The 24,713-nt window shown below is 45.0% G+C and overlaps 2 protein-coding genes across 3 annotated transcripts in view; one reads left to right on the top strand and one right to left on the bottom strand.

Annotated features, from left to right (window-relative positions):
- The window catches only part of emc10 (ER membrane protein complex subunit 10), a 12,518-nt gene extending 9,506 nt beyond the window's left edge, over positions 1–3,012 (bottom strand). For both annotated transcript variants that reach the window (XM_048991339.1, XM_048991338.1), the window contains exon 1: positions 2,847–3,012. In XM_048991339.1, the coding sequence (XP_048847296.1) occupies positions 2,847–2,996 (150 nt within the window). In that variant the 5' untranslated portion in view covers positions 2,997–3,012. The remainder of the gene's footprint in view (positions 1–2,846) is intronic.
- mybpc2a (myosin binding protein Ca) overlaps positions 1–24,713 on the top strand; it is a 25,112-nt gene extending 399 nt beyond the window's left edge. The window contains exons 2-32 of the mRNA XM_048991337.1: positions 7,196–7,231; positions 7,350–7,364; positions 7,910–7,930; positions 9,835–9,855; positions 14,512–14,526; positions 14,716–14,799; positions 14,887–15,035; positions 15,118–15,235; positions 15,316–15,364; positions 15,445–15,501; positions 15,863–16,029; positions 16,167–16,299; positions 16,384–16,508; positions 16,619–16,724; positions 16,806–16,966; positions 17,274–17,439; positions 17,566–17,672; positions 17,887–17,916; positions 18,018–18,160; positions 18,582–18,741; positions 18,841–18,945; positions 19,311–19,499; positions 21,266–21,400; positions 22,591–22,758; positions 22,839–22,927; positions 23,126–23,321; positions 23,479–23,618; positions 23,794–23,953; positions 24,038–24,174; positions 24,253–24,439; positions 24,588–24,713. Coding sequence (XP_048847294.1) covers positions 7,196–7,231; positions 7,350–7,364; positions 7,910–7,930; positions 9,835–9,855; positions 14,512–14,526; positions 14,716–14,799; positions 14,887–15,035; positions 15,118–15,235; positions 15,316–15,364; positions 15,445–15,501; positions 15,863–16,029; positions 16,167–16,299; positions 16,384–16,508; positions 16,619–16,724; positions 16,806–16,966; positions 17,274–17,439; positions 17,566–17,672; positions 17,887–17,916; positions 18,018–18,160; positions 18,582–18,741; positions 18,841–18,945; positions 19,311–19,499; positions 21,266–21,400; positions 22,591–22,758; positions 22,839–22,927; positions 23,126–23,321; positions 23,479–23,618; positions 23,794–23,953; positions 24,038–24,174; positions 24,253–24,439; positions 24,588–24,619 — 3,401 coding nt within the window. The 3' untranslated portion in view covers positions 24,620–24,713. The remainder of the gene's footprint in view (positions 1–7,195; positions 7,232–7,349; positions 7,365–7,909; positions 7,931–9,834; positions 9,856–14,511; positions 14,527–14,715; positions 14,800–14,886; positions 15,036–15,117; positions 15,236–15,315; positions 15,365–15,444; positions 15,502–15,862; positions 16,030–16,166; positions 16,300–16,383; positions 16,509–16,618; positions 16,725–16,805; positions 16,967–17,273; positions 17,440–17,565; positions 17,673–17,886; positions 17,917–18,017; positions 18,161–18,581; positions 18,742–18,840; positions 18,946–19,310; positions 19,500–21,265; positions 21,401–22,590; positions 22,759–22,838; positions 22,928–23,125; positions 23,322–23,478; positions 23,619–23,793; positions 23,954–24,037; positions 24,175–24,252; positions 24,440–24,587) is intronic.

Here is a 24,713-nt window from a genome sequence, read left to right as displayed (position 1 = left end):
GATGTTATGAGCAGTTAAATAATAGATTCCAAGGTAGTCGATACACAGGAAAGAGCGAAGATGACAGAGATGCGTCGGGGGCCAGTCAGAACCACCTCCTGTCCTGTGTGTGCCTTTGTGAGTGTCTCTATGTTGAATGTGATGGCCTGTGTGCGTACTTAGGTCACACTGCTATGTATGATGTACAGACACAATTTTCCTGACACACTTTAGGAAGTGTGTAGACGGGCAGCACTGTCCTCACTGGGTAATCGCTGAAACAGAGTGCTGGCTACTGCCCATGTTTTATGTTGTGATGGACAACAGAGTGACCACATGAAAAGAGAGAGCCAATTACGCTGTTGTGACTTTACGGAAATGTCACTAATGCTTAAAGCGCATGTTTAAGAAGCTGCTGGTGGGGTCTGATGAAGAGTCGAACCCGCTTGGTTAGAAACATAGCTGTAACTTGAGACTCGGAGGTCTTTTTCCAGCATTTGACCTTCAGTATCATAATAGCCAAGAGACGCTCAGACAAGGAAGTAAATGATTAGAAGTCTAAACTGCAGATGACTGCGATTTACATGTCAGATGTCTAGGATCCTGACACCTCGTATGCGGTCAGTTGGTCCCCCAGGGGCCCATGGAGGCTGGAAAAATCTCACATGGCGGTTTGTTCCGCAGGCTCCAAAACCCGGGGTCTCTCCGTACCCCGGAGATATATGCTGTGCTGCTCTGCCTCGGGGCTCAGACGCTTGGGAACTTGGGGAAGTGGCGCGCAGCCACAAAAAATGCACCTGTTAGCCACTGCGCCACCGTGTTCCTGAATCCGACAGCGCCCTGCTGAGATCAGCCCAGAAAGTGCCGGAAAAGGCAGAGGGACACGGAATAACATGCTCAGTGAAACATCATCCTGTGTTTATACAACATACTAATTAGCGTTGTGAGGATTCACCATCTGTACAATAATGTGCTCGCAGAGCAGACTGGTTAAAAATGACAGGGTATCTCTCCCGCCTTTTAAAAACAGACCCCCCCCACCCCCCCATTGGACACCAGGAAATCAGAGCCGGACTGATTCGGGGATCGCGTGTGGGGTGCACTTGGAGTGGGGGGTGTTTGGCTTATATTTCTGTTCACCCCTAAAATGACCTTTGGCCAATTACATTTCGGGACTGGCAGTGAGGTTGGAAGTGAGTGATTTGCTGCAGAGTGCAGTGAGACCATTAGTGATCATTAGTGATCATCAGGCTATATACCTTGTATTAGAGGAACTCATCTTGCTACTGTCCCCCCACTTACCTCTTACTTCCTGTAGATTCTACCTCCTCTCTCCCTCCCTCTTTCTCCTTTCCTCCCTTCTCCACCCATTCCTGTCCCTTACTTTTTTGTCCTTCTCTCCATGTCTCGTTATCATACCATATTATCATATTTTTTCACCTTTCCATCCCCATGCCCCCAGCACTCTGCTTCATGTCATTACCTCATATATAAGGCCCCACCCCCAGCCTGCCTCAGACCGTTGCTCAGAAACTCCAGTGACACTTAAACTTGATTTATCTTGCTGCTGAAAGTTTACTCTGTCTGGCACTGAGGACTGACAGTTCCTTCCCCCCCCCCCACACACATAAACAGCAGTAATTATAGAGCACAGGCAGTGACTTTGGGGACGGGGGGGGGGGGGGGGGGGACACCAAAGGGATGGACAGGCTCTTCAGGAACTATCCTTCTGTTTATACCCTGGGCCACTTCCTGCCAACAAATCCTGCTGACTTTAGGGAACAGGGACAGTGATGGACAGAAAGTGATCAAAGTGCAGGTGAGGCCAGATGGATGCTTTGGCTGCGATTACTGACATCAACAGACAGAACGGGCTGTAGCATGGCGTAACCTGAGGGCACTACCGAGACAGAGGTCCCACTGAGCCAGTCCCTGCACGAGGCTCCAAATGTGCTGATTTATCTGTAAACCTCCAGGCGGTCTGGCCCATCTGTGCCCCATCAGCTCACACATGCTTTCATAATACAAATGAATTGCTTAAAAGTATCTTAAGTATGAGAATTAAGCTATGCAAGCGGTTTGCCGGGAGACCTGGCACACATTTTCATAGGTACCGAGACAGCTGTGGGAGGCATTCCAGAGGAATGTAAGAAGGAGAGGAACTTGATGCTAGGCCCCCTGGTGTACCGGAGGTAACAATGCTCTTAGTTTTGTTATTAAGAGCAAGTAGAAAACAAGTGTGATTTGACTCATTATAGTTCGAAAAATATCTGGATTAATTTTGAAGTAACTATTTGAAGGTAAATGTCATTGTGCAGAGCCTCTATTGCTTAACTCATGGTGTCTTGTCTTTCTGTACCTGTCACTCTTCTTCTGTTCCTTATCTCTCCATCTCTGAATGCAGGAATCAGTCATCTACTTCCTGTTTCTCCTGTGCAAATAAGTGACCTTCTCTCTCTGTCTTCCCCTGACAATGTAACATTTCTCTTTCCATCCATCCACCCCCCTCTCTCTCTGACATTTTATCCTGACATATCAGATGATGTCATGATATTTCAATAAGTCCCAAACAGTATTTGGGATTCATTCTATCCTCTCATTTAGTATCGTTCCAGAATTTTCCGTTGCTTTCCAGAACTTGCCATTTTCCTAGTTTTTCTCTACTCCATGTTGCTGTGATTTAATCAGACTGTGAGAGCATCTGACATCATTATAATGCTTTAAAATTTCTATTTGAACAGCCTGCCTTCAATCAAATGAAACCCATTATGCAGCCGTGGGATGCAGAGCTATAGTGTGATATTATTGTAGTGCAGGTTCAGGATCTGCATGAACAGGCGTCATTCACCAGCAGTTCCCTTTCTTACCCATTCATTCTTACTTCCCAGACATGCTCCTCCTTCGCTTTTCTCCTCCATGTCTCTCTTCCTCCCCCTTGTCTGAGAGTGACCCATCTCCTCCTCCTCTCCCAGACACGTTCCCCCTTTCCCTTTCTCCTTTATTCCTCCCTTCCTCATCTGCGAGTGCCCTCCATCTCCCTCATGCACTTTCATTTATTTCCTGTCTTTCACTCTGCAGTTATAATAATCTTTTCACTGCTGGTCCCGCCTTCTCTCCACACCTAACTACAGCTCAGCCAATTCTCATTTGCAAAGTCCTATATGTCAACAATCCGTAAATCATATCAACGATCAAATACAGCCGTGAAGGTAAGACACATGAGAGCTTAACTGTACCCCGGAGCTGCCAAAAACATCTTTGGTGAAACTCCATCAGACTTGACTACACCCGCCTGAAAAGCAGCCAGGGTCCTGGATTCCACCAGTGCTGGTCCACATGCTCGGGTTAAAAATAGCCACTGTGCCTATCAGTCGTTATCACAGGCCTCACGGCAACCTGTGTTGTTACCCTGGTGCTGTGAGAGTGTCTATGCCACCAGGCCCACTAGCCTGCATAAGGCAATGTAACCTGTCCGAGAGAACGATGTAGGCCTTCCTAAGGCGATGTGAGAATTCATAAGACAATGTGAGCTGTCCGGGAGAGAAGGATGTGAGCCTTCATAAGGCGATATGACACTCACTACCTGCTATTTTAATCTGTTAACCTGTCGTTCTGATAAGACTTGACTGCAGTGACACTGTAAAGCTCTGGAGGTGTCTGCTGTTTTCATACTTCATGCCAATTAGTGTAATGAATATATGAAAAAAGAGAGTTCAGAAAGGTCATAGGCAGGAATAGACTGCGGTCATGAGGAGAGTGTCAGGGTTTGCCGGAAAGATGAAATGCGGGGGGTGTGTCTGTGCACCTATAGCCAGGCATCTGCTCTCTCAGATGGCAGAGCAGTAGTGGCAGAAATGCTGTTTATGGAGAAACCTGATCCTGCTTTTGCAACCATAGGTGTGTTTGTATGAGTAGGAAGGAAGCTCACACTCACAGGTACACTCTAAGCATCTACACACTCACAGGTACACTCTAAGCATCTATACACTCACAGGTACGTTATAAGCATCTACACACTCACAGGTACACTCTAAGCATCTACACACTCACAGGTAGACTCTAAGCATCTACACACTCTCTGGTACACTCTAAGCATCTACACACTCACAGGTACACGCTAAGCATCTACACTCTCACAGGTAGACTCTAAGAATCTACACACTCACAGGTACACTCTAAGCATCTTCACACTCACAGGTACACTCTAAGCATCTACACACTCACAGGTACACTCTAAGCATCTACACACTCACAGGTACACTCTAAGCATCTATACACTCACAGGTACGTTATAAGTAATACACACTTACAGGTACATTATAAGCATCTACACACTCACAGGTACACTCTAAGCATCTACACACTCACAAGTACGCTCTAAGCATCTACACACTCACAGGTACATTATAAGCATCTACACACTCACAGGTACACTCTAAGCATCTATACACTCACAGGTACGTTATAAGCATCTACACACTCACAGGTACACTCTAAGCATCTACACACTCACAAGTACGCTCTAAGCATCTACACACTCACAGGTACATTATAAGCATCTACACACTCACAGGTACACTCTAAGCATCTACACACTCACAGGTAGACTCTAAGCATCTACACACTCACAGGTACACTCTAAGCATCTACGCACTCACAGGTACACTCTAAGCATCAACATATTCTCTGGTACACTCTAAGCATCTACACACTCACAGGTACGCTCTAAGCATCTACACACTCACAGGTACATTATAAGCATTTACACACTCACAGGTACGCTCTAAGCATCTACACACTCTCAGGTAGACTGTTATGTTTAAATGTGACATTGCAGAGACTCTAGCTGTTTAGAGATAAATACTCAGACTTCACTCCGATAGTTTATAGATACATACTCCGACATGTACTTTGAGTGTTAAGGGATATGTACTCAGACGTGTACTTTGAGTGTTTAGGGATATGTACTCAGACGTGTACTTTGAGTGTTTAGGGATATGTACTCAGACGTGTACTTTGAGTGTTTAGAGATATGTACTCAGACGTGTACTTTGAGTGTTTAGGGATATGTACTCAGACGTGTACTTTGAGTGTTTAGGGATATGTACTCAGACGTGTACTTTGAGTGTTTAGAGATATGTACTCAGACGTGTACTTTGAGTGTTTAGGGATATGCACTCAGACGTGTACTTTGAGTGTTTAGAGATATGTACTCAGACATACATTCTGACTGTTTATTCTAGAGGTATACAGCTACTGCAGGTGTGAAATGTTTTTGTGAAAAATTATTGTATCCCTGAAACATGTAGCCCAGAAATAGCCAATAACACTAACACTAACAACAATAATAATAATAATAATAATAATATTAATAATTTTTATTTACGGGTACCTTTTAGGACTCTAAAGGTCACCTTACATGAAGTATAAATAAGAGACTCTGTGCACAATACATTATATTAACAATAAGATGAAACCAATAGCTAGTTAAAGCTGTTCTGGGTGAATCACTCAGAGTTTCAGGGATCTGAGTGTTATGATAATTTATTACATTTTGTAACTTGTTTCCTTCCCTGTTGCGGGGCTGCTCCTGTTTAACCCATCAGAAAGAAACTGTCATTAAATTATTTCCATTAAATTGGTCGTATTTATAAATGGCTGAGCTGTTAATTACTTAGAATAAAATCATCAGCTAAGCAGCTAAATAGAAACGTTCAGTATAATGGTGATTGAGAGTCAGCTGAAATGTAAATGGAACGGCAAGCTGGCTCCCCAACCATGTCCGTGTGCGGCATGTTTACTGCATGTTCCTGAGTGGAGTTAGTGCCGTGTTTGGGAAGGAGCAGGGCATGCCTGCCCGGGCATTTTTGGTTAATGCTGCCATTGGACTGAAGCGGATATAAAATCTTCCATATTTGGAGCAGTATGGTTTAAATTTAGACAAAGAAATAAACTAGACCTCCGTCTATATATAGGGTGGAAGGTGCGAGTGAGGGAAGGGAATTCATTCACACAGTATCTCGCAGTCTGTTTGGTAAATATAGCCCCCACCCCAAATTCAGGGTCTGTGCTCTGCTGCGGCTTTGATTCCCATCGCAGAGGATCCTCAGGCCTAATAGACTCTTGTCTCCTTCATTCCGGGGGATTTGGAAATGAGCCCCTTGTGACTGGGGCAGGTGCTGCAGGAGAGGGAGGCAGAGCGATGGGGAGATGTCTCTCACAGCAAGAGAGAGAGAGGGTGGGCCCGAGCTGAGGACCAGAGGGGTAAATGATACAGAGGTCAGTCATGTAAGACTTGGGTGCAGAAGGAGACCTTCTGTCATCAAGTAGAGGATGGCATTCCGAGCTGAGAGGAGCGCTAGAGTGGATGGGACGAGCCGGGGGGGAGGAGGGGGACAGACAGAGAGCACTGCTGGTCACGTTCATGGGGATCTGAGAGCTTCAGGGTACTGATTTAATGCTTGCTAGGAGAAGAGGATCTACTCAGGGATCCTCACGTCACCTTGATAGGGATCTGAGAACTTCAGGGTACTGATTTAACGCTTGCTAGCAGAAGAGGATCTACTCAGGGATCCTCACGTGGCCTTGATAGGGATCTGAGAACTTCAGGGTACTGATTTAACGCTTGCTAGCAGAAGAGGATCTACTCAGGGATCCTCACGTCACCTTGATAGGGATCTGAGAACTTCAGGGTACTGATTTAGCGCTTGCTAGCAGAAGAGGATCTACTCAGGGATCCTCACGTCACCTTGATAGGGATCTGAGAACTTCAGGGTACTGATTTAACGCTTGCTAGCAGAAGAGGATCTACTCAGGGATCCTCACGTCACCTTGATAGGGATCTGAGAACTTCAGGGTACTGATTTAACGCTTGCTAGCAGAAGAGGATCTACTCAGGGATCCTCACGTCGCCTTGAGCAAACTGAGCTGCTGGCTGCTTATTCATTATGATTTGTGTGAATTTGTATTGTTAGTCATAACTCTAAGTCCTTAATTGTCACACTGCTGCTGGTGAAGGACTGGAGGTGGCCCTAGGAGGGTTATGGTTACAAGTGGGAGGAGTCACATGGGACCACTCCCCCTTATTCCAGCTACGCTACTTTGCTATTGCTTCGGAGCTCTGGGAGGCTTGAGAGCTATTTCAGGGTGGATCACAGGAGGTCTCACCCATGTTTTATATATCCTAAATGGTTTCTTTGTCTTTTTTCCTCCCCAGCGGCTAAGAAAGACAAGGCTGCAGCACCACCTGCTGGTAAGTTCTAGACATGACAGGTAGCAAAGCAAAGTGAATTTTTAAAATGGCTGAGCACAGGTGAGCTGTGCTGTTACCATGTTCCACACTAATCATTTGCTTCTTTTTTTTTCTTCAGGCCCGAAACCAGAGGGTGAGCCGAATCTATGTTGGTGTGCCTCTGTGGGTGTGTCTGTCTGTGTGCCTGTGTGTAGGGGTGTGTGTGTATGTCTGAGTGTGTCTGTGTATGGCCGTGTGTCTGTGTGTATATGTGTAGGGGTGTGTGTGTATAACTGTATGTGTCTGTGGGTGTATGTCTGTGCCTGCGAGTGTGTGGTCCAGGTGTGCGTTACATTTGTCCCCACAATGTGATAAAAAGCTGTTATTTTGACATCGTGGGGACCACTTTTTTTCGGTCCCTCTAAGGGGAAATTCAATTTTATAAAAATCTGTGATTGCAAAGAATTTTGTTTGGCTACTTATGGTTAAGGTTAAGACTGGGTAGGGGGTTAAAGTTGTCATTGTTTGGATTAGGGTTTTGCCCACACAAAAGAATGGACAGTCCCCACAGAGATATGGGTACAAGTCTGTGTGTGAGGGGATGTTTGTGTGTGTGTCCGTGGGCGGGTGCATGCCTATGTATCTGCCATCCTCTTTATAGTTTATCCAAAGTAACACCTTTCTTTCTGCTCTGTTCAGTTAAGCCCCCAGAGGTGGATGGTAAGGACACTGACTGATCAATCACAGAAAAGTTATTTCTGTGGGCATGTGACTGAGCGTGGTTACGGTTTTAGTCGTATTTTCAACATTTCACAGTTTTGCCCACTTTTTGCCGTTTATGTTAAAATCAGTGCGTATTTGCCCCAGCTATGAGAATATCTTGGTGCGTATCTGGCTCTGATGGTATCTTAGTGTATATCTACCCCAGTTGTGATGGTGTCTTAGTGCGTATCTACCCCAGCTATGAGGGTATCTTGGTGCATATCTGGCTGTGATGGTATTTTAGTGTGTGTCTACCCCAGTTGTGATGGTGTCTCAGTGCGTATGGTGCTGTGAGGGTATTTCGGTGTGTATCTGCCCTGGCTGTGAGGGTATCTCAGTGTGTATCTGCCCCAGCTGTGAGGGTATCTTGGTGCGTATCTGCCCCACCTGTGAGGGTATCTCGGTGCGTATCTGTCCTGGCTGTGAGGGTATCTGTGTGCATATCTGCCCCGGCTGTGAGGGTATCTCGGTGCGTATCTGCCCCAGCTGTGAGGGTATCTCGGTGTGTATCTGCCCCAGCTGTGAGGGTATCTCAGTGCGTATCTGCCGCAGCTGTGAGGGTATCTCAGTGTGTATCTGCCCCAGCTGTGAGGGTATCTCGGTGTGTATCTGCCCCAGCTGTGAGGGTATCTGTGTGCATATCTGCCCCAGCTGTGAGGGTATCTCGGTGTGTATCTGCCCCAGCTGTGAGGGTATCTCAGTGCGTATCTGCCGCAGCTGTGAGGGTATCTCAGTGTGCATCTGCCCCAGCTGTGAGGGTATCTCGGTATGTATCTACCCCAGATGTGAGGATATCTCAGTGCGTATCTGCCCCAGCTGTGAGGGTATCTCACTGTGCATCTGCTCCGGGTGTGAGGTTATCTCAGTGTGTATTCGCCCCTGCTCTGAGGGTATCATGTGCCTGTGTGTGTGCCCCCATTATCAGCTGGTCAACCAGCCCCATAGTACAAGCCAAGTGTGATCCTCAGTTGGGCTGTATGTCTGTAATAGCTTGGGTGTCTGTGTGTGTGGGCGTGCGTGTGTATTTGTACGTGTTGGGTTATACTCCAACAAAAAATATGTGACCTGACTCAGCAGCACATAAAATGCTTTTGTGAGCTGATAACAACTATATACCTTCGATATGTGTTTGCAGTACTGGGTGCTGCTTAGTCACTAACCAAAACAAGTGGGTTTCCCTAAGCAGATGCCGTCACTGATGAAGCACATTTCTCTTACGTGTTGAGTGGAATAAGTGACTGCCAGTGTACATTGCCGTGCTTTAAGAATGAAAACAAGGCTGCAGTGTTGGACATCTGGTTTAATAGAAGAAGTCCTGTTTGTGTTGTCATAGGGGGCATAAGCATACAGTGAGTTGTAAGCTGTCTGTTTCTGCGTGCTTTGCACTCCCAGACTCAGACTCATTCAGCTGACAGACAGTGCCACCCATGCCTCACTTTAGAGCAGAGGTCCGGCTATTTAAATCCTGATGTTTTATACTGTTTAAACTCAAAGAGCTGAAAGCAGAGGCCCCCTGATTCTCCATTTAGCAGGACCACATGCTGTCACATAGTTTCCAGTGTCTTATTAGCATTTTACTAGCACATATATCTAGAGCTTTGCATGTGTGTGAGTGTGTGCAGGGGCGGATTACCTTATATGGGGGCCCGAGGTTAACACTGGTACAGACATTCGGGTGTTGCGGATTTAACTGACTGGTCCATTTTTCCTGAGCTGGAGTGGGGTTCTGATATGCACTGGTACCTATGCATTAATCCCACCCTAAGTATGTGCGAGAGCCCTGTGACGTTATCACGGTATCAGCTATCACACCGGGTTCCCATGCCGCCCCTCTAATTGAACCCCTGTTGTTTAATTGTCAGAAGCGAGCACCGCAGATGACGGTAAGTGATTGTCAGGCTGGCGGAGTGAGCCCGGGAGCCTGTGGACGTGTGTTCACCCTGGGTGTATGCATACGGTCCCACTGTATGCATTGGTCACACTGTATGCATTGATCACACTGTATGCATTGGTCACAGGGTACGCATTGGTCACACTGTATGCATTTGGTCACAGTGTATGCATTGTTCACACTGTATGCATTGGTCACACTGTATGCACTGGTCACAGTGTATGCATTGGTCACACTGTACAGATGCAGCCACTTCAATTTTCCCCTCCCAGCCGGCTCCCTGCCAAAAGCCAGCCAAAGAGAGTAGCCCCCCTCCTTCTGGGGGTGTACCTAAATTCTCATCTAAACCCGCCCATTTATTAACTTGCAGGGTGTTACCATGAAATGGCGCTTTCTTTACAAAAACATATTTTAGCTGTGGTCACAAGTTTACATACACAAGTACAACAGGTATCAACCAGAATCTTTTGGTAGCCATTAGCAAGCCTCTGGCATAATTCTGGCTGAATATTTGACCACATTCCAGACGGATGGGCCATTGATAGTATGCAAAGGTGTGGTGACTCCAAAGTCACTTCAAAGTTGTAACACTTTAGTAATCAAACCTCACACAATTCTTTGAATGTCTCATTCACCTTTGTGCAGCCAGCCTCTATGTCTTGGCTAGAAATGTTTATGTGATTTTTTACAATTTGTCAGCACCACTGAAAATAGGTTTCAAAAAGTGTATGTTTAAAGTAGATTTTAACAAAAAAATAGAATAATCACATTCAAAATGATCTCAGATTATTGGTGCTGAGTTTGTGCTGAATAAAAGCATTTGTAGCACTTTGGGATAAATATTGTTTAGATAAGTGAAATATTTTGCAGTTTTTCTGAATTGCTGAAATATTAGAAATCATTTTGGGAACAAAACTGCATGCCAATTGCCAAATGTCATTGAATCAATCACTTGGCAGAAATTTAAACCATGCTCACCTAGTTAGACACAATTTGCAGATTTGAGTGACCCTTTTTGCAAAACTCGAAACACATTCTCATTCATCAAAACACATTTTGAGTTATGGTGAATTTTGATGCAAAATAGAAAACACAGGCCACAGAGGTTAAGCGCAGCCAGCACACAGTAGTCATTTAAACACAATGACTCAAAACTGTTCACACGCATTTATAAACATTTGAAGAAGCCAAAGAGTGACTAGAACATAGAATATGTGCCATAGGTGAATAGGAGTGGAATTTCGACGTCAAATTACAAATGGGTCACACAGAGGATTCTTTCTTTCCGTGAATCTGGCTAGGCAGTTGCACAACATTTTACTGTAATATGCCTCTCATTTGTTTATTTTTTGGCTTTGTTCTTTACAGTAACTTTTCTGGAGTACTGAATATGTCAAACATTACATATTAGTTATCAGTCATAGTAGATGACCATACTTTTTTATTATAGTCTTACAGTTTCTAATTTACATGCCAAAACCTATTTTGACTGGTAGTGTTTTCATTTTTTTGTGAGTTTAGCTTGAATTTTAGGGTTTGTGCTTAGTGGTTTGATTAAAGGAGAGGAGATTTTAGGAAATGTGTTTTAGCAATTCAGAAAAACTGTAAAATGTTAAGGCATGTCAGACTACTTTGAAAGTGGGTGAGAGGCCTCAGACTCCAAAGGGTCACAGTAAATACTTATTATGCTATGTTTCTTTTATGTTCCTCTTTTTGAGTCTGGTACTATGACAAAAAATTCCCAACCTATCTATCCAGTGCTACTTCATCATTCCATCCTGTTTGTGCAATGTAGTGACGTAAAGTACTGTCAGCAAAACAGCATGATACTACCACCACCCTGCTTGACCATTGGTTCAGTGTTCTTAGCTTAAGAAAACAACCTCCCCTTGATCCCTTGCAAACATATCTGTTTTCATTGTGGCCAAGCAGAGAAGTTAATGACACATTCACACGTCATTGTGACTGCCCCCCACCCCACCCCCACCCCGTGATTATGCAGCCATCAGCAGCCTTTCAGACTGTTAGCCAGACAGAAAGACAGAACACACTAAGGAATGTGTCTGTTTTATTCAAGCACAGTACAGAACCATATGTTTTTTTATTTTTCATTTTCTACCTTGTCCACCTTTATTCTCCACAATCAACATTATTACTTTGTTTAGGCCTGTAATTAGTCTGTTACACACATCTTGGGTCACTCTCCTCTCCCAAAATAACTCTATTGCTTGGACACGCTGCTGCTTTGTACCTGGCTTGGCCTCCTTGCAGATGAAGTATTTCATCATGTGCCAAACAAGCTTTAAATCTGTTTAATTTTCATATCACACTGTCCCTCATTGCCTGACAATATCAATCTTATTAGTTTGTTTAGGTCTGTAATTATTATACTGCACACATCTTGGGTCCACCTCATCTCCAAAAGGTGAAGTAAAATACAAAATCCTAATTTCATCAATAAACTAACTAAAACACATTTTGATCCATCTTTGCCTCACAACAGAAACAATTTCTTAAATTTCACAGGCCATTTATTGCAGTGTAGTCAGTTTATTAATCAAACTGGAATTTTGTCTAAATATAAGAAAAGCTTAAATTTTCATTTTTTGTAGTGAAGTTAAGATACCTGAAATCAGGTATTGTACCTGATTTCAGGTAAATCACTTCAGCTTTCATAATCACTGCTCCCCCTGGTGGATGGATAAATAATTGCAAGTACTTTACACACGGAGAGGCAAGGGGCGGATCATGCCGCCCCCCTTGTTCATTACATCATCATGGGGGATCTCATTATAGTCAAGGACCCAGCAGGGGCCAGCCAAGGACCAGCCAAGGACCAGCCAAGGTCCCATCATGGAAACGGGGGAAAATTCAAGCGGCTACATCTGTATGCATTGGTCACACTGTATGCATTGGTCACAGTGTATGCATTGGTCACAGTGTATGCATTGGTCACAGTGTGCCCACGTTCATGTCGAGGTTCGGTTTTTCTGTGTTGAACCATCTGGTCTTGAATCATTTTCAAACACTTCCTGAAATGGCTCACATTAGCATAAGCCTCTCTTAGATTAGCATGAGTCGCTGTCACGTTAGCAAGAATCCTTCCCATGTTAGCATAAGTCTCTCTTACTTTAACACAAGTTTCTTTCATGTTGGTCTGAGTCTTTCCGACATTAACATGAATCTCCTCCAGATCAGCACAAGTCTCTTCCACAATAGCGAAGGTCCTTACCACATTAGCAAGAGTCTCTCCCACATTAGCACAAGCGTCTTCCACAGTAGCACAAGTCTTTCCCACCTCAGTATAAGATTTTTCTAAGTTAGCATGAGTCCCTCTCAGACTAGCATGAGTTTGTCCCACATTAACAGGAGTGTCTTCCACATTAGCACAATTCTTTTCCACATTAGCATGAGCCTCTTCCAAGTTAGCATGAGTCCCTCCAACATTAGCATAAGTGTCTACCACATTAACACAAGTCTCTTCCATGTAAGCATGAGTCTCTCCCACATTAGCATGAGTCTCTCCCACATTACCATGGGTCTCTCACACATTAGCATCGGTCTCTCCAACATTAGCATGCGTCTCTCCCACATTACCATGGGTCTCTCCAACATTAGCATGAGTCTCTCCCACATTACCATGGGTCTCTCCCATATTACCATGGGTTTCTCCCACATTAGCATGGGTCTCTCCCACATTAGCTGAAATCCCTTGCACATTAATATGAGTCCCTCCCATGTTAGCCTCTCCCATGTTAACATGAGGCTCTCCCACAGTAGCGTAACTCCCTCCCACATCAGCACGAGTCCCTCAAACATTAAAACAAGTTCTTCACACGATATCATGAGAAGGACTCGTGCTAGTATCAAAACACAATACAACAAGCACTTCTTTTCCCTTTTGTGTGTCACCCTGTCACCCTGTCACTCAACCACTCTGTGTGTCACTGAGTTAGTGTGCCAGTCACCCAGAAACACAAAGGTCCCCTTTGTCCTCACCTATGTCTTTTCTGGTGGCACGACAAGTGGGATGACACAGTGATCTGCATGCCAGTGGACACATAGCTGCGCATTACAACAAAGATGCGTCTCACCTGCAGTCGACTGTCCTCCTGCACATACATTCAAAACTCCAACACAGAGAATTTAGAAGAGGCATTAGTGCTACTCTGTGTTTGCTGTATATTTGTATTCAATACAACTGCTTGTTATTTTCTCTGGTAAACATTTAGATATTGAACAAATGCACAGCATTCAGGGGGCAGCACTCGCACCTCTGTCTGTCTCTATATTCCTTCACAGGGTGGAACAACCTAGACACGGAAACTAATGTTGCTGACACAGGAACTCAGGGGTCAACACCATGGCAAATGCCGACCGACATTTCAATGCAATTTTTACGGCGCACATGATATCGAAAAACGTTTCTTCCTCAATCAAAGCACTTTGCCATGGACACACAAGAGTCAGAGGATCCCTGTAGGGACTAATGACACAAACATATAGCTATTGACACATTTAAATAGCAAACGACACAGATATGTAGCTAATGACACAGACACACAGCTAATGACACAGACACAGTGGCTATTGACACTGACACAGAGGCTAATCGGTTCCTTTTGCTGTTTATCTCTCCCTTATACAGAACTTCCTCCACATGGTAAGACACCTTCCTTTCCACTCCTCATTATGCTTCTTATCGTATACATGTTATACGCACGTATAATACCTGTACTTGATTATTCAAAATAAATGCTATGGTCACCACAATAGGACAGGATCGGGAAAGGAAGCAGTAAGTGGATACACATCTTATGCTTGCCTTGTTCTCACTGTCCATCACCCACAGAGCCCACTCCAGGGGCGGAGCCAGAGCAGACAGAGCTCACAGGCCTCTTTGTGGAAAGACCTGAGACCACTGTCGCCATCAAAGGTGAGTGCTTAAGGAATATGGAAGGCTGTGAAGCATATACGTTTACGTCAGTTAGACTTATAAGGTGATATGGGATGTTTCTCCTAGGGAAAGACATCACATTTATAGCCAAAGTGGACTCTTCCAACCTGTTGAAGAAACCTGCCATCAAGTGGTTGAAGGGGAAGTGGATGGACCTTGGCAGCAAGGCGGGGAAGCATCTACAGTTCAAGGAGACCTACGACAGGAACACCAAGGTGTGTGCCCGTGTGCACTCATCATGACATCTCACATGCTACCATGTGTCCTGTACACACAGTCTCCTCTGGCCCATTACAGATCTATACCTATGAGATGAAGATTGTCAAGGTGGTGGATGCAGATGCAGGTGGCTACAGGTGTGAGGTGCTTTCCAAGGACAAGTGTGACAGCTGCACATTCGACATCACTGTGGAAGGTGAGCAGGCGACACTACAGCCAGACCAGTGATGTTTCTTTGAGAAACACAGTTTCACTTTTGTTTTTATTTCTTTTCAGCTGCCCAAGAGGAGCAACAAGCAAACATTCTGGCAGCATTTAAAAGATCGTGAGTGTTGTTCACAATGTACCTCTGTGCACATCGATCTGTAGCAGTTTCATGCTGTCACTTTCTCCATCCACTTATAGGGGTGAGGCTGGAGAGGATGAAGGGGAACTGGACTTCAGTGTTTTACTCAAGAAAAGGTACGAGAGAGTGTTGCTTCTTTTGAGGTCGAGCTGCCAGTGGTGTTCAGAAAGCTGCAGACACTCACATGTCACTTAAACTGCAAGGCACCAATGAAAGTCCCAAACATACAAGCGAGCAGAGTCATGGAAGATACAGACTCACAAACTGAATATTGCTCATCCAAGTATCAGTAGCAGCCGTCTGTTGCATACATATGGAGCTGTATGGATGGGAATAACTGTGAGACATGTAAATTGCTTTGGATAAAACCAAGACTGCTAGTAAAACAATAGCATTGGCTTAACATAGTAGCCTTGAATTGCTGCTACCGGTTCCCTGGCCTCTAAAACTGCTTATGCTTATTCATAAAACCCTCAGGGAGGTAAAGCAGGAGGAACCTAAAGAGGACGTGGATGTGTGGAACATTCTAAAGGATGCGAAGCCTTGTGACTATGAAAAGATAGCTTTCCAATACGGAATTACAGACCTCAGGGGCCTGCTGAAACGACTGAAGAAGATGAAAGTAGAGCCAAAGAAGTGTGATGGTGAGAGCTCTCAGAGTACTTATAGGGAATAAAACCAGGCCAGGGCTTCCATGACGCGAATACACACCATATCATGGCTTTTTGTAGGTTATGTGGAGTCATTAACCCAATATCATTCTGCGGTCACTCACATGCAGCCTTCCTGAAAAAGCTTGAGACGGCCTACTCTGTCGACAAAGGCAAGAAGATCCAACTCACTGTGGAGGTAGCTGATCCTAATGCGCAGCTCAAATGGCTGAAGAACGGAGCCGAGATTAAACCTTCTGCCAAGTATGTGGGCTGTTCACAATCTGGGGAGACCCTGCTGTCCTTTTCTGTTTCTCACTGTTGTCACACGATCCATCCGTTTACCAGGTACGTGTTTGAGAGTATGGGAAACAAGAGGACCCTCACAATCAACAAATGCACTCTGGCAGACGACGCAGCCTATGAGTGTGTGATTGGGGAAGATAAGAGCTTCTCTGAGGTCTTTGTCAAGGGTAAGTGTTTACAGGGCTGCAGGGAAGCAGCAGCTGCAACCGTAGAGTTGGGATTGGTTACCAGGTGGCTAATGATAGCATCCTTCATCAGCAGTCGATCTCACCCACAGAGCCCCCTGTGACGATCACAAAGCTTCTCGATGATGTCCACGTGGTGGTGGGAGAGAAAGTGGAGTTTGAGGTAGAAGTGTCTGAAGAGGGAGCCAACGTCAAATGGTGAGGAAGGTGTGGAACCCTGGCTGTGCCTGATGGTTTGTGACTCTGTCCCTCTAACTGCAAATCTCATCCTGCCTTTAGGATGAAAGATGGCGTAGAGTTGTCAAGAGATGGGAAGTATCGCTTTAAGAAAGACGGGAAGAAGCACTGGCTAATAATCAACGAGGCAACTAAGGAGGACATAGGACTGTTCCAAGTCTTCACCAATGGGGGGGAATCCAAAGCCGACCTGGAGGTTGAAGGTATTTCCTTAATGCCCTTACCATGTATCAAAACTATAGATTTCTGTCATTTTCTGTCTTCCATACCAGTCTCAAATAAAATTTTGTTTGCTTCATTACCATTTATGAATATACACCTTTAAGTTTGTGTCAGGCACACAAATCAAAATGCAAGCATAAATGATTACACAAAACATCTGCTAAACTATGTGTTAAGCTTCTGAATGACAACGCCTACTGATTAACTTTTGTCTATTGTCAGAAAAGCCTGCATTTCAGTCCAGTTGGGCAGAACATAAAAGCAAAGTCATGTGACTGTGTCTCTCAGACAAGGAGCTGGAGGTCCTTCAGAGCATTGCAGACCTAACGGTGAAGGCGGCTGAGCAGGCCATGTTCAAGTGTGAGGTGTCCGATGAGAAGGTGACAGGGAAGTGGTTTAAGGATGGTGTGGAGGTGAAGGCCAACAACCGCATCAAGATGGCCCACATAGGGAGGTGAGTCAAAGAGAGAGGGGATCTCTGAATAGCCCAAGAAAAATACAAATGCCTACAGGCTGCGTGGCTCCACCATTACATACTGACAGGACAGTTGTGGGTAAGTTGTCATTCCCACTCATCCAGGATCCACAAGCTGACAATAGATGACGTGAAGCCAGAAGATGCTGGGGACTACACCTTTGTGCCGGAAGGATATGCACTCTCCCTCTCTGCCAAACTCAACTTTCTGGGTGAGGCAGAGGATTTGGTTTACAGCAGTGAAATGGCGGTCATTCTTGAACACCATGTCCGTCCAATGGCATGATGAGGGTGATGCATGCAAACCACACACCATCAGTGTTACGGAGAAAAAGTCCTCCACAAGAATGATTTCCATGCACTATATGAGCTCCTAAAGTACAAACGTACTAAATGCATTCATTTTTATCTCTATTTCTGTTCCAGAAATCAAGATTGACTACGTGCCTCGTCAAGGTAGGTGGAGGTCACTGTTCAGGTGTCTTTTTGTAACGACCCCTCTTACTCCCTGAGCTCATTCATCTGCTGTGCCTCCCCCATCTCCTTGTCCTCCTCAGATCCACCCAAGATTCACCTGGACACCACTGGAAACATGGTGAACAAAAACACCATCATTGTCGTTGCGGGCAACAAGCTGCGTCTGGATGTGGAAATCACCGGAGATCCTGCGCCCACCGTTTGCTGGATGAAAGGAGACACGGTGAGGACATAACCCTCTCTTTTGGATGGATAGCAGCTTGTTCTGGGATATGTGTCACTGTCACACAGCTGTGTTACAGGGGACAGGATGAAGGGAAGTGTGGTACTGAGAGTCACCGCTGCTCCAGTGAACACTAATATCTCCCGATAATATCTCCTTTGTCTTGCTAGCTTTATATTACAACAGTGCGGTGTAATTATGAGATATAGTGAAAATGTTCATCTCTCCAAATATAGACCAGCTTACCACACTTAACTAACTCTGAAATTAGAACGTTGACTTTTTAATCCAAAGAGACTTACAGTATCTATTTACTCAGCTGTGCTAAGTATTGCGATGATCCCTTGCATACAGCAACAGGATATAACCTGGGCTGTCTACTGGGCTCTCCTGCCCTTTCTTGTCCCGGCTCCCTCCACAGGTGATCTCAGAGACCGAGGGGCGTGTGAGGGTGGATAACAGGAAGACACTGAGCAGCTTTGTGATCGAGGGAGCAGAGCGGGAAGACGGGGGCAAATACACCATCACTGTAAACAACCCAGCGGGCGAGGACAAAGCTGAGCTGACAATCAAGATTGTAGGTCCGTACTTGTGTGTCCCTCTGCCCACTGTCTTCATCCTGACTTCATTTCACCTGTCACATGTTTTCCTGTGGTGACCTCTCCTTCCTCTCTCCCCAGACGTGCCCGACCCTCCTGAGGCTGTGAAGTGTATTGGAGTGGGGGAGGATACTGCCACTATCACCTGGGAAGCCCCCAAATTTGATGGCGGCTCACTAGTAAAAGGTATTTACAGTGTAATGCTGAGTATTGTCGATTAAACATAAAACCTCTGTATGGCAGAAAGCAGAAGTAGCTCAGCTTCACAGCTTGAAGAAGTATGAATGGAATTTAATAACTTTTTAAATATTTTTAAATACAGTAAGAAAAGTAAGCGCAGGGGATGCTCTCGGAGAGGCGGACATTTTGGCGCATCGTTTACTATCGTACTTAGGGGCAGACAAATATTTTATTTCCAGAACCATTTGCCTGTTACATCAAATTTGAACAGCTTATACCTTGGTCAGTCTTTGGTCAACTGACATGAAATTTGCTGTGAATGCATACAGCAGCCTGACGTATCATGAAAAAAGAGCCATATACTCCCTCAGGCTACCTGATGGAGAGGAAGAAGAAGGGCTCATCTCGGTGGACGAAGCTAAACTTTGACATCTATGAGTCAACAACCTACGAGGCCAAGAAGATGATCGAAGGAGTGCTCTACGAGATGAGGGTGTTTGCTGTCAATGGCATCGGTGTCTCCCAAGCCAGTAGCACATCCAAGCCCTTCATGCCTATAGGTGTGTAGAGATGCTGTTCTCCTGTTCATGCAGAGCAGTCCACTGATGCCAGAAGGTTGCATGTCTGTACTGCAGGACAGGTCCAGCTGTAATGTCTTTCAATGAGGCACTTTCTACATAACAACATTGCAATCCTGGTGAGAAGCTTTGGTTAAAAGCATTTCATGTAAAAAGGTCCATCTATTCCATGCACACCTTTATGAGCCTATACTAGATTACCTGAGAGTTCTCAGTCAGTACGTTTACATGCACAGCTAAGTCGAGCTACGGTTATAGCTGGATTATGCCTTGTCCCAGTATACATGTATGGGAGGGGAATCGATTTATTGACCAAAGTATGTCTGACTCCGCTACAATAGGTAGCGATATGACTCCTTTCAGCTGGTTAGTATTGGGTTTTTTCTGGTTGACCTTTTACACCACAGACATAGAAAAGTAATAAAAGTAATAATAATGGATGCATTGACAAATGAAGTGAGACAAGCTTTAATTGCGATCTGGTCGGAAGAACAGATACAAGAAGATCAGAATAGAATAACAAGAAATAAAGTATTCTGTATAATATACTGTGACAGCACGGTATTGGAAATTTTTCAAATATTGCGATGTCATTTTGCTGTAATAAATATTGGGGTATTTATGAAACAAAAAAGTAGTTCAACATAAATTTCTCATGAACCCGTCTAGGAGTGATTTAAACAGCAAGGATGAAAATGACTATGAGTGTCTCGAAGATTGCATGCAGCACTCATGCAAAAGCTGCGGAGGTAAACTTTAAGTTGATTTTTAAACATATACTGATAATCTTGAAAAGGAATAATCATTAAAACTGCAAAACTTGCTAAGTTTTATTTTTCTATAACAGAATAAAAATGTTTTAGTGAGACATAAACTTCCTGCACTATAAAATCCATACCAAACTGGAGGAAAAAAAAGCCTGATCTTAATCTAGCTGACTAGTGACGTAAGTATTGGAGATGCATAACATGCGATGCTAGTATTAATATTTCATATTGTCCAGTCCTACTACAGCCATTTCTTCAGTACGAAATACCCCGCCTCATGCTGTGATGTCATTCGGCATTTAGTACCAGTTTTTACGCCAGTGGAAACCAACACTTTGAAGTACCGCATTTTTGGTCCATTTTAAGTACCAAAAGTACGGTACCTGGTGTGGTGGAAAAGCACCCTTTAGTTGACCGGTGAATTGGACAGCTTTACAGCGCTGTATATTTCATACGTACTATACATCCTCTGCTATGCTACACGTTTCTTCTGTGTACCAGGTGCTTCTGTCACTTCCGGGTCTAAGCCCAGGGGGAGAAACCGTGGAGCATGTGCAGAGCGCCTAGGCCAGTTTGAGTCCGATGCAGAAGTGAATCGACTCCCAATCGCATTACATGGCTGTCTTAGTCCGACTTTGAGAAACTCAATTTAGTACGATTTCAGTCAGACTAACACAATAATTCTATTTTCTTAGTGTGCATGTAAACGTACTGAGTGTAGAACTTGATTAGAATTGTCTAATTAGTTACTTTCTTTGTTTGGTAGCTCTTGCTCCAATACTGCTGACACTTGTACCCGGGCATTGATTGGAAGCTCAGCCTAGCTGCACTTATGCCTAGTTGACTCCTTGACAGTTGTTTTTAATGTGCTATTTGACTCAATTGTATGTCTCTTTGGACAAAAGCATCTGCTAAATATAATTGATTCTGAGTGTGTCAGCCACACACTTAAACATGTTCTTTCCTTCTCACCGTGTCCAGCACCCACCAGTGAGCCAACTCACCTCACGGTGGATGATGTCACAGATAGTGCCTGCAAGCTGAAGTGGCGCCCCCCAGAGAGGATAGGGGCAGGGGGCCTTGACGGCTACATCATAGAGTACCGCAAGGAGGGAGGTGAGCTAGTGCTGACTCATAGGATGGAACAGACGCATTACAAGCTATTACTGAATGTTCTCTTAGGAAATCACTGACTCTTGGACTAGACCTGACTCCTAAGATTGTACTACCATTGACTCATGCCTAGAAAATGACTCCTTGAACAGCATTGACTCAAAACAGACTTCTTGAGTAGGAATCACAAATGGGCTAAAACTGACTCATGGGACAGAACTGATTTCTTGCTACAGACTCAGGACACGGGGCCGGTAGAAATGAGGTGACGAGCCACTTAGCAGCTCTAAAACAACAAAGGTTTATTGAATAAATGGAACACACAGGGACAAGCACCGAAACAACAGGACCACTAGGGGTCAAAACAAGCTGGAAAACTTAACTAATCGCACGAAGGAACTAATACATAATGGGAACTGGACTAGACAACAAGTAAAGAAATAACAGGCGAGGTAGCAGCAGGCAGAGACAATCCAGAGCACCATAAATTAGACACTTCACACAATTACTAGGGCAATGAACAAAGGCAGGCACTTAAATACGCAGATAACAAGGATTAACAAAGGGCAGGTGTGAACATCTAATCAACAAGGCCATGAAACAACAAGAAATAAATTATAATTAACAAGACCTGGAACCAGGGAAGCTAACAAACACTAAGACTTAACAACAATAGGGACGACTAGGAACATAAGGCTATGCAGAACAGAATAACACCAAGCACAACAAGGTAAATGAGAAGCAACCCACAGAGCTATGCAGCGGTCCAGGTAACAGGGGAAACACACTAGGGACTTAAGCACACTGGAGCTGAAGGGCAGTGTAGGATAGCACAGACCCTGACACTTCTTTTACAGTCTGAAAGTCAACTGGTGATTGACTAACTGAGGTGGATTAAAATCCTGTTGGCTGCATGGATATTATCATTAAAGAATTTGTCTTATTTCTTGACCAGCCTGGCCAAGGTTACTTTAGGAATGAGGAAGGGAACTTCGGCACCCATGCTGAGGGTGGTTATCAAGCAACTGTCAATCACATACTAGTTAAGCTGGCTGCTTTATTGGTTCGCTGAGGAATAAATTAGATGTCGACTGACAGCAGATGTTAATGTCACCCCCTGTGGCATTCTAAGCATCATCGTGATTCTAGCTGTATCTGTCCGGAGTCACCTTCTCTTCTTTTGGCCTTCCCAGATACTGAGTGGGTCCAGTCCAACCAGGATCCTGTGGATAAGAACAGCTTTATGGTCCGTGGCCTGCCCACAGGAGAGAAGATGGAGTTCAGGGTGATGGCTGTCAATATGGCAGGCCGTAGTGCCCCAGCCATTTTGGCGCAACCTGTCACTATCCGTGAGATTGTTGGTCAGTGACCCCACACCTACCAAGTTGCCTACCATTCCTGTCTGCTATTTCTGTTCTCACATACCGTTCCTGTCTGGCAGAACAACCCAGGATCCGTCTACCCCGGCAACTGAGGACCAAGTATATCAAAAAGGTTGGGGAGAAGATTAACCTGGTCATTCCCTTCCAGGTTAGTCTGCCTGTTACAGCAGAGATGACAGTATGTTACTACATTCATGTATAGGGAAATTCAATTCAACAACAAGCAATCTTTTGACACTTTTATGGCCAACTGTCGGAAAAACGGACTGCCATACCCTCAGAAGGCCAAGGCTTTGAATAATGCTGAGGATCCTCTTGTAAAGCAGTACCTCTCTCTCTGTCACAGGGGAAACCCCGCCCCAGTGTCAACTGGTTTAAGGATGGGGAGCCTCTTGACGCCAAGAAGGTATCTGTTCGCACCACGGAGGTGGACACCATCCTGTTTGTTCGCTCTACTGAGAGGGATCACTCCGGGACGTACACGCTGTCAGTGCAGATTGAGAACATGGAAGACAAGGCCACCTTTGAAATCCGAGTCGTGGGTGGGTTCCCGCTATGCTGTCTAAAAAAACGTGCTGATCCCATTCAGTTCTCAGAGATGTGCACCTTTATGTGACAGCTAGCAGGCATCTAAAATACTAATAACTAATCTTAGCTATTGTTTTCCAACTCTAATTCTGTTTACCTGCCCTCTGACAGAAAAGCCAGGTCCCCCCATAGCAGTGAGGGTGACAGACGTGTGGGGCTTCAATGCAGCTCTGGAATGGAAGCCCCCTAAAGATGATGGCAACTGTGAGATCACGGGCTACATCATTCAGAAGGCCGACAAGAAAACACAGGTGGGCGGCAAGGGTGCTAAGATTTCCTGGAAGCACCAACAGGAGACTCCAATGACCTCTATCCTCAATTTCAGCCTGAACGCTCACAGAGTACCAAGCTTAGGTATTGTGGTGACACCATGCAGTGGACCCTCAGGGTGTCCTTACCACAACCCTCTACTACTTCCGTTTGCAGGAGTGGTTCACTGTGTATGAAAAAAACCGGCGTCCCAGCTGCACCGTGTCCGACTTGGTCATTGGGAATGAGTACATGTTCCGCGTCTTCAGTGAGAACATCTGTGGGCTGAGTGATGAGGCTGGCCTCAGCAAGGAAACGGCAGTCATTGCAAAGACTGGTATACTTCCTCCAGTTCTCTCTGCGGCTGAATCACGGTGAAGCCCATGCCGGCCGTTACATCCCTAACCCACATTTTTTTTAGGCCTGGCCTACCTGAAGCCTCCATACAAGGAGAAAGACATGCAGACATCCCCCAAATTCACTCAGCCATTGCAAGATAGGTCGGTCATTGCAGGTTATACTGCTGCAATAAGCTGCTCTGTACGCGGGTACCCCAAGGTGAGCCGCCTCGTGTATCGCCGTGTGGGTTAGGGGGTTACTGAGGTCTCAAAGAAACTCATCCTTTTTGTTTTTTAGCCCAAGATCATTTGGATGAAGAACAGGATGATTATTGGGGACGACCCCAAGTTCCTCATGCATAACAACCAAGGGGTGCTGACCCTCAGCATCCGTAAACCCAGCCTGTTTGATGGGGGCAACTATGCCTGCAAGGCCGTCAATGACCTAGGAGAAGACATGGTGGAATGTAAACTGGAGGTTCGAGGTATGGGGCAGTATTGTCCTGCATGTGAAAATGGGCAGGAGGCTTGGCGATACAGTGGTGGAATGTTATCGTGTGAAGACTTGGACATGGTGCCTTGTTCCACTCGGTGTGATTTTCTAATGAGTCCCCAACTTTATTCCTTCTCTAGCCCTAACCGTACAGAAAGAGGCAGCAAAGTGAGTGAGGATAAGGAGCCCAGCAAGGAACCAAGGAGGAAAAAAAGGGAATGAAGTAAAATTTGGAAAAAGTAGAATAAATGAGGCTGTAATCTGAA

Source organism: Brienomyrus brachyistius, chromosome 22 (assembly GCF_023856365.1).
Source record: "Brienomyrus brachyistius isolate T26 chromosome 22, BBRACH_0.4, whole genome shotgun sequence".
Taxonomy (NCBI): Eukaryota; Metazoa; Chordata; class Actinopteri; order Osteoglossiformes; family Mormyridae; genus Brienomyrus; species Brienomyrus brachyistius.
Note: the sequence above shows the minus strand (reverse complement) of the source record. Positions and strands in the feature narration are given on the sequence as shown.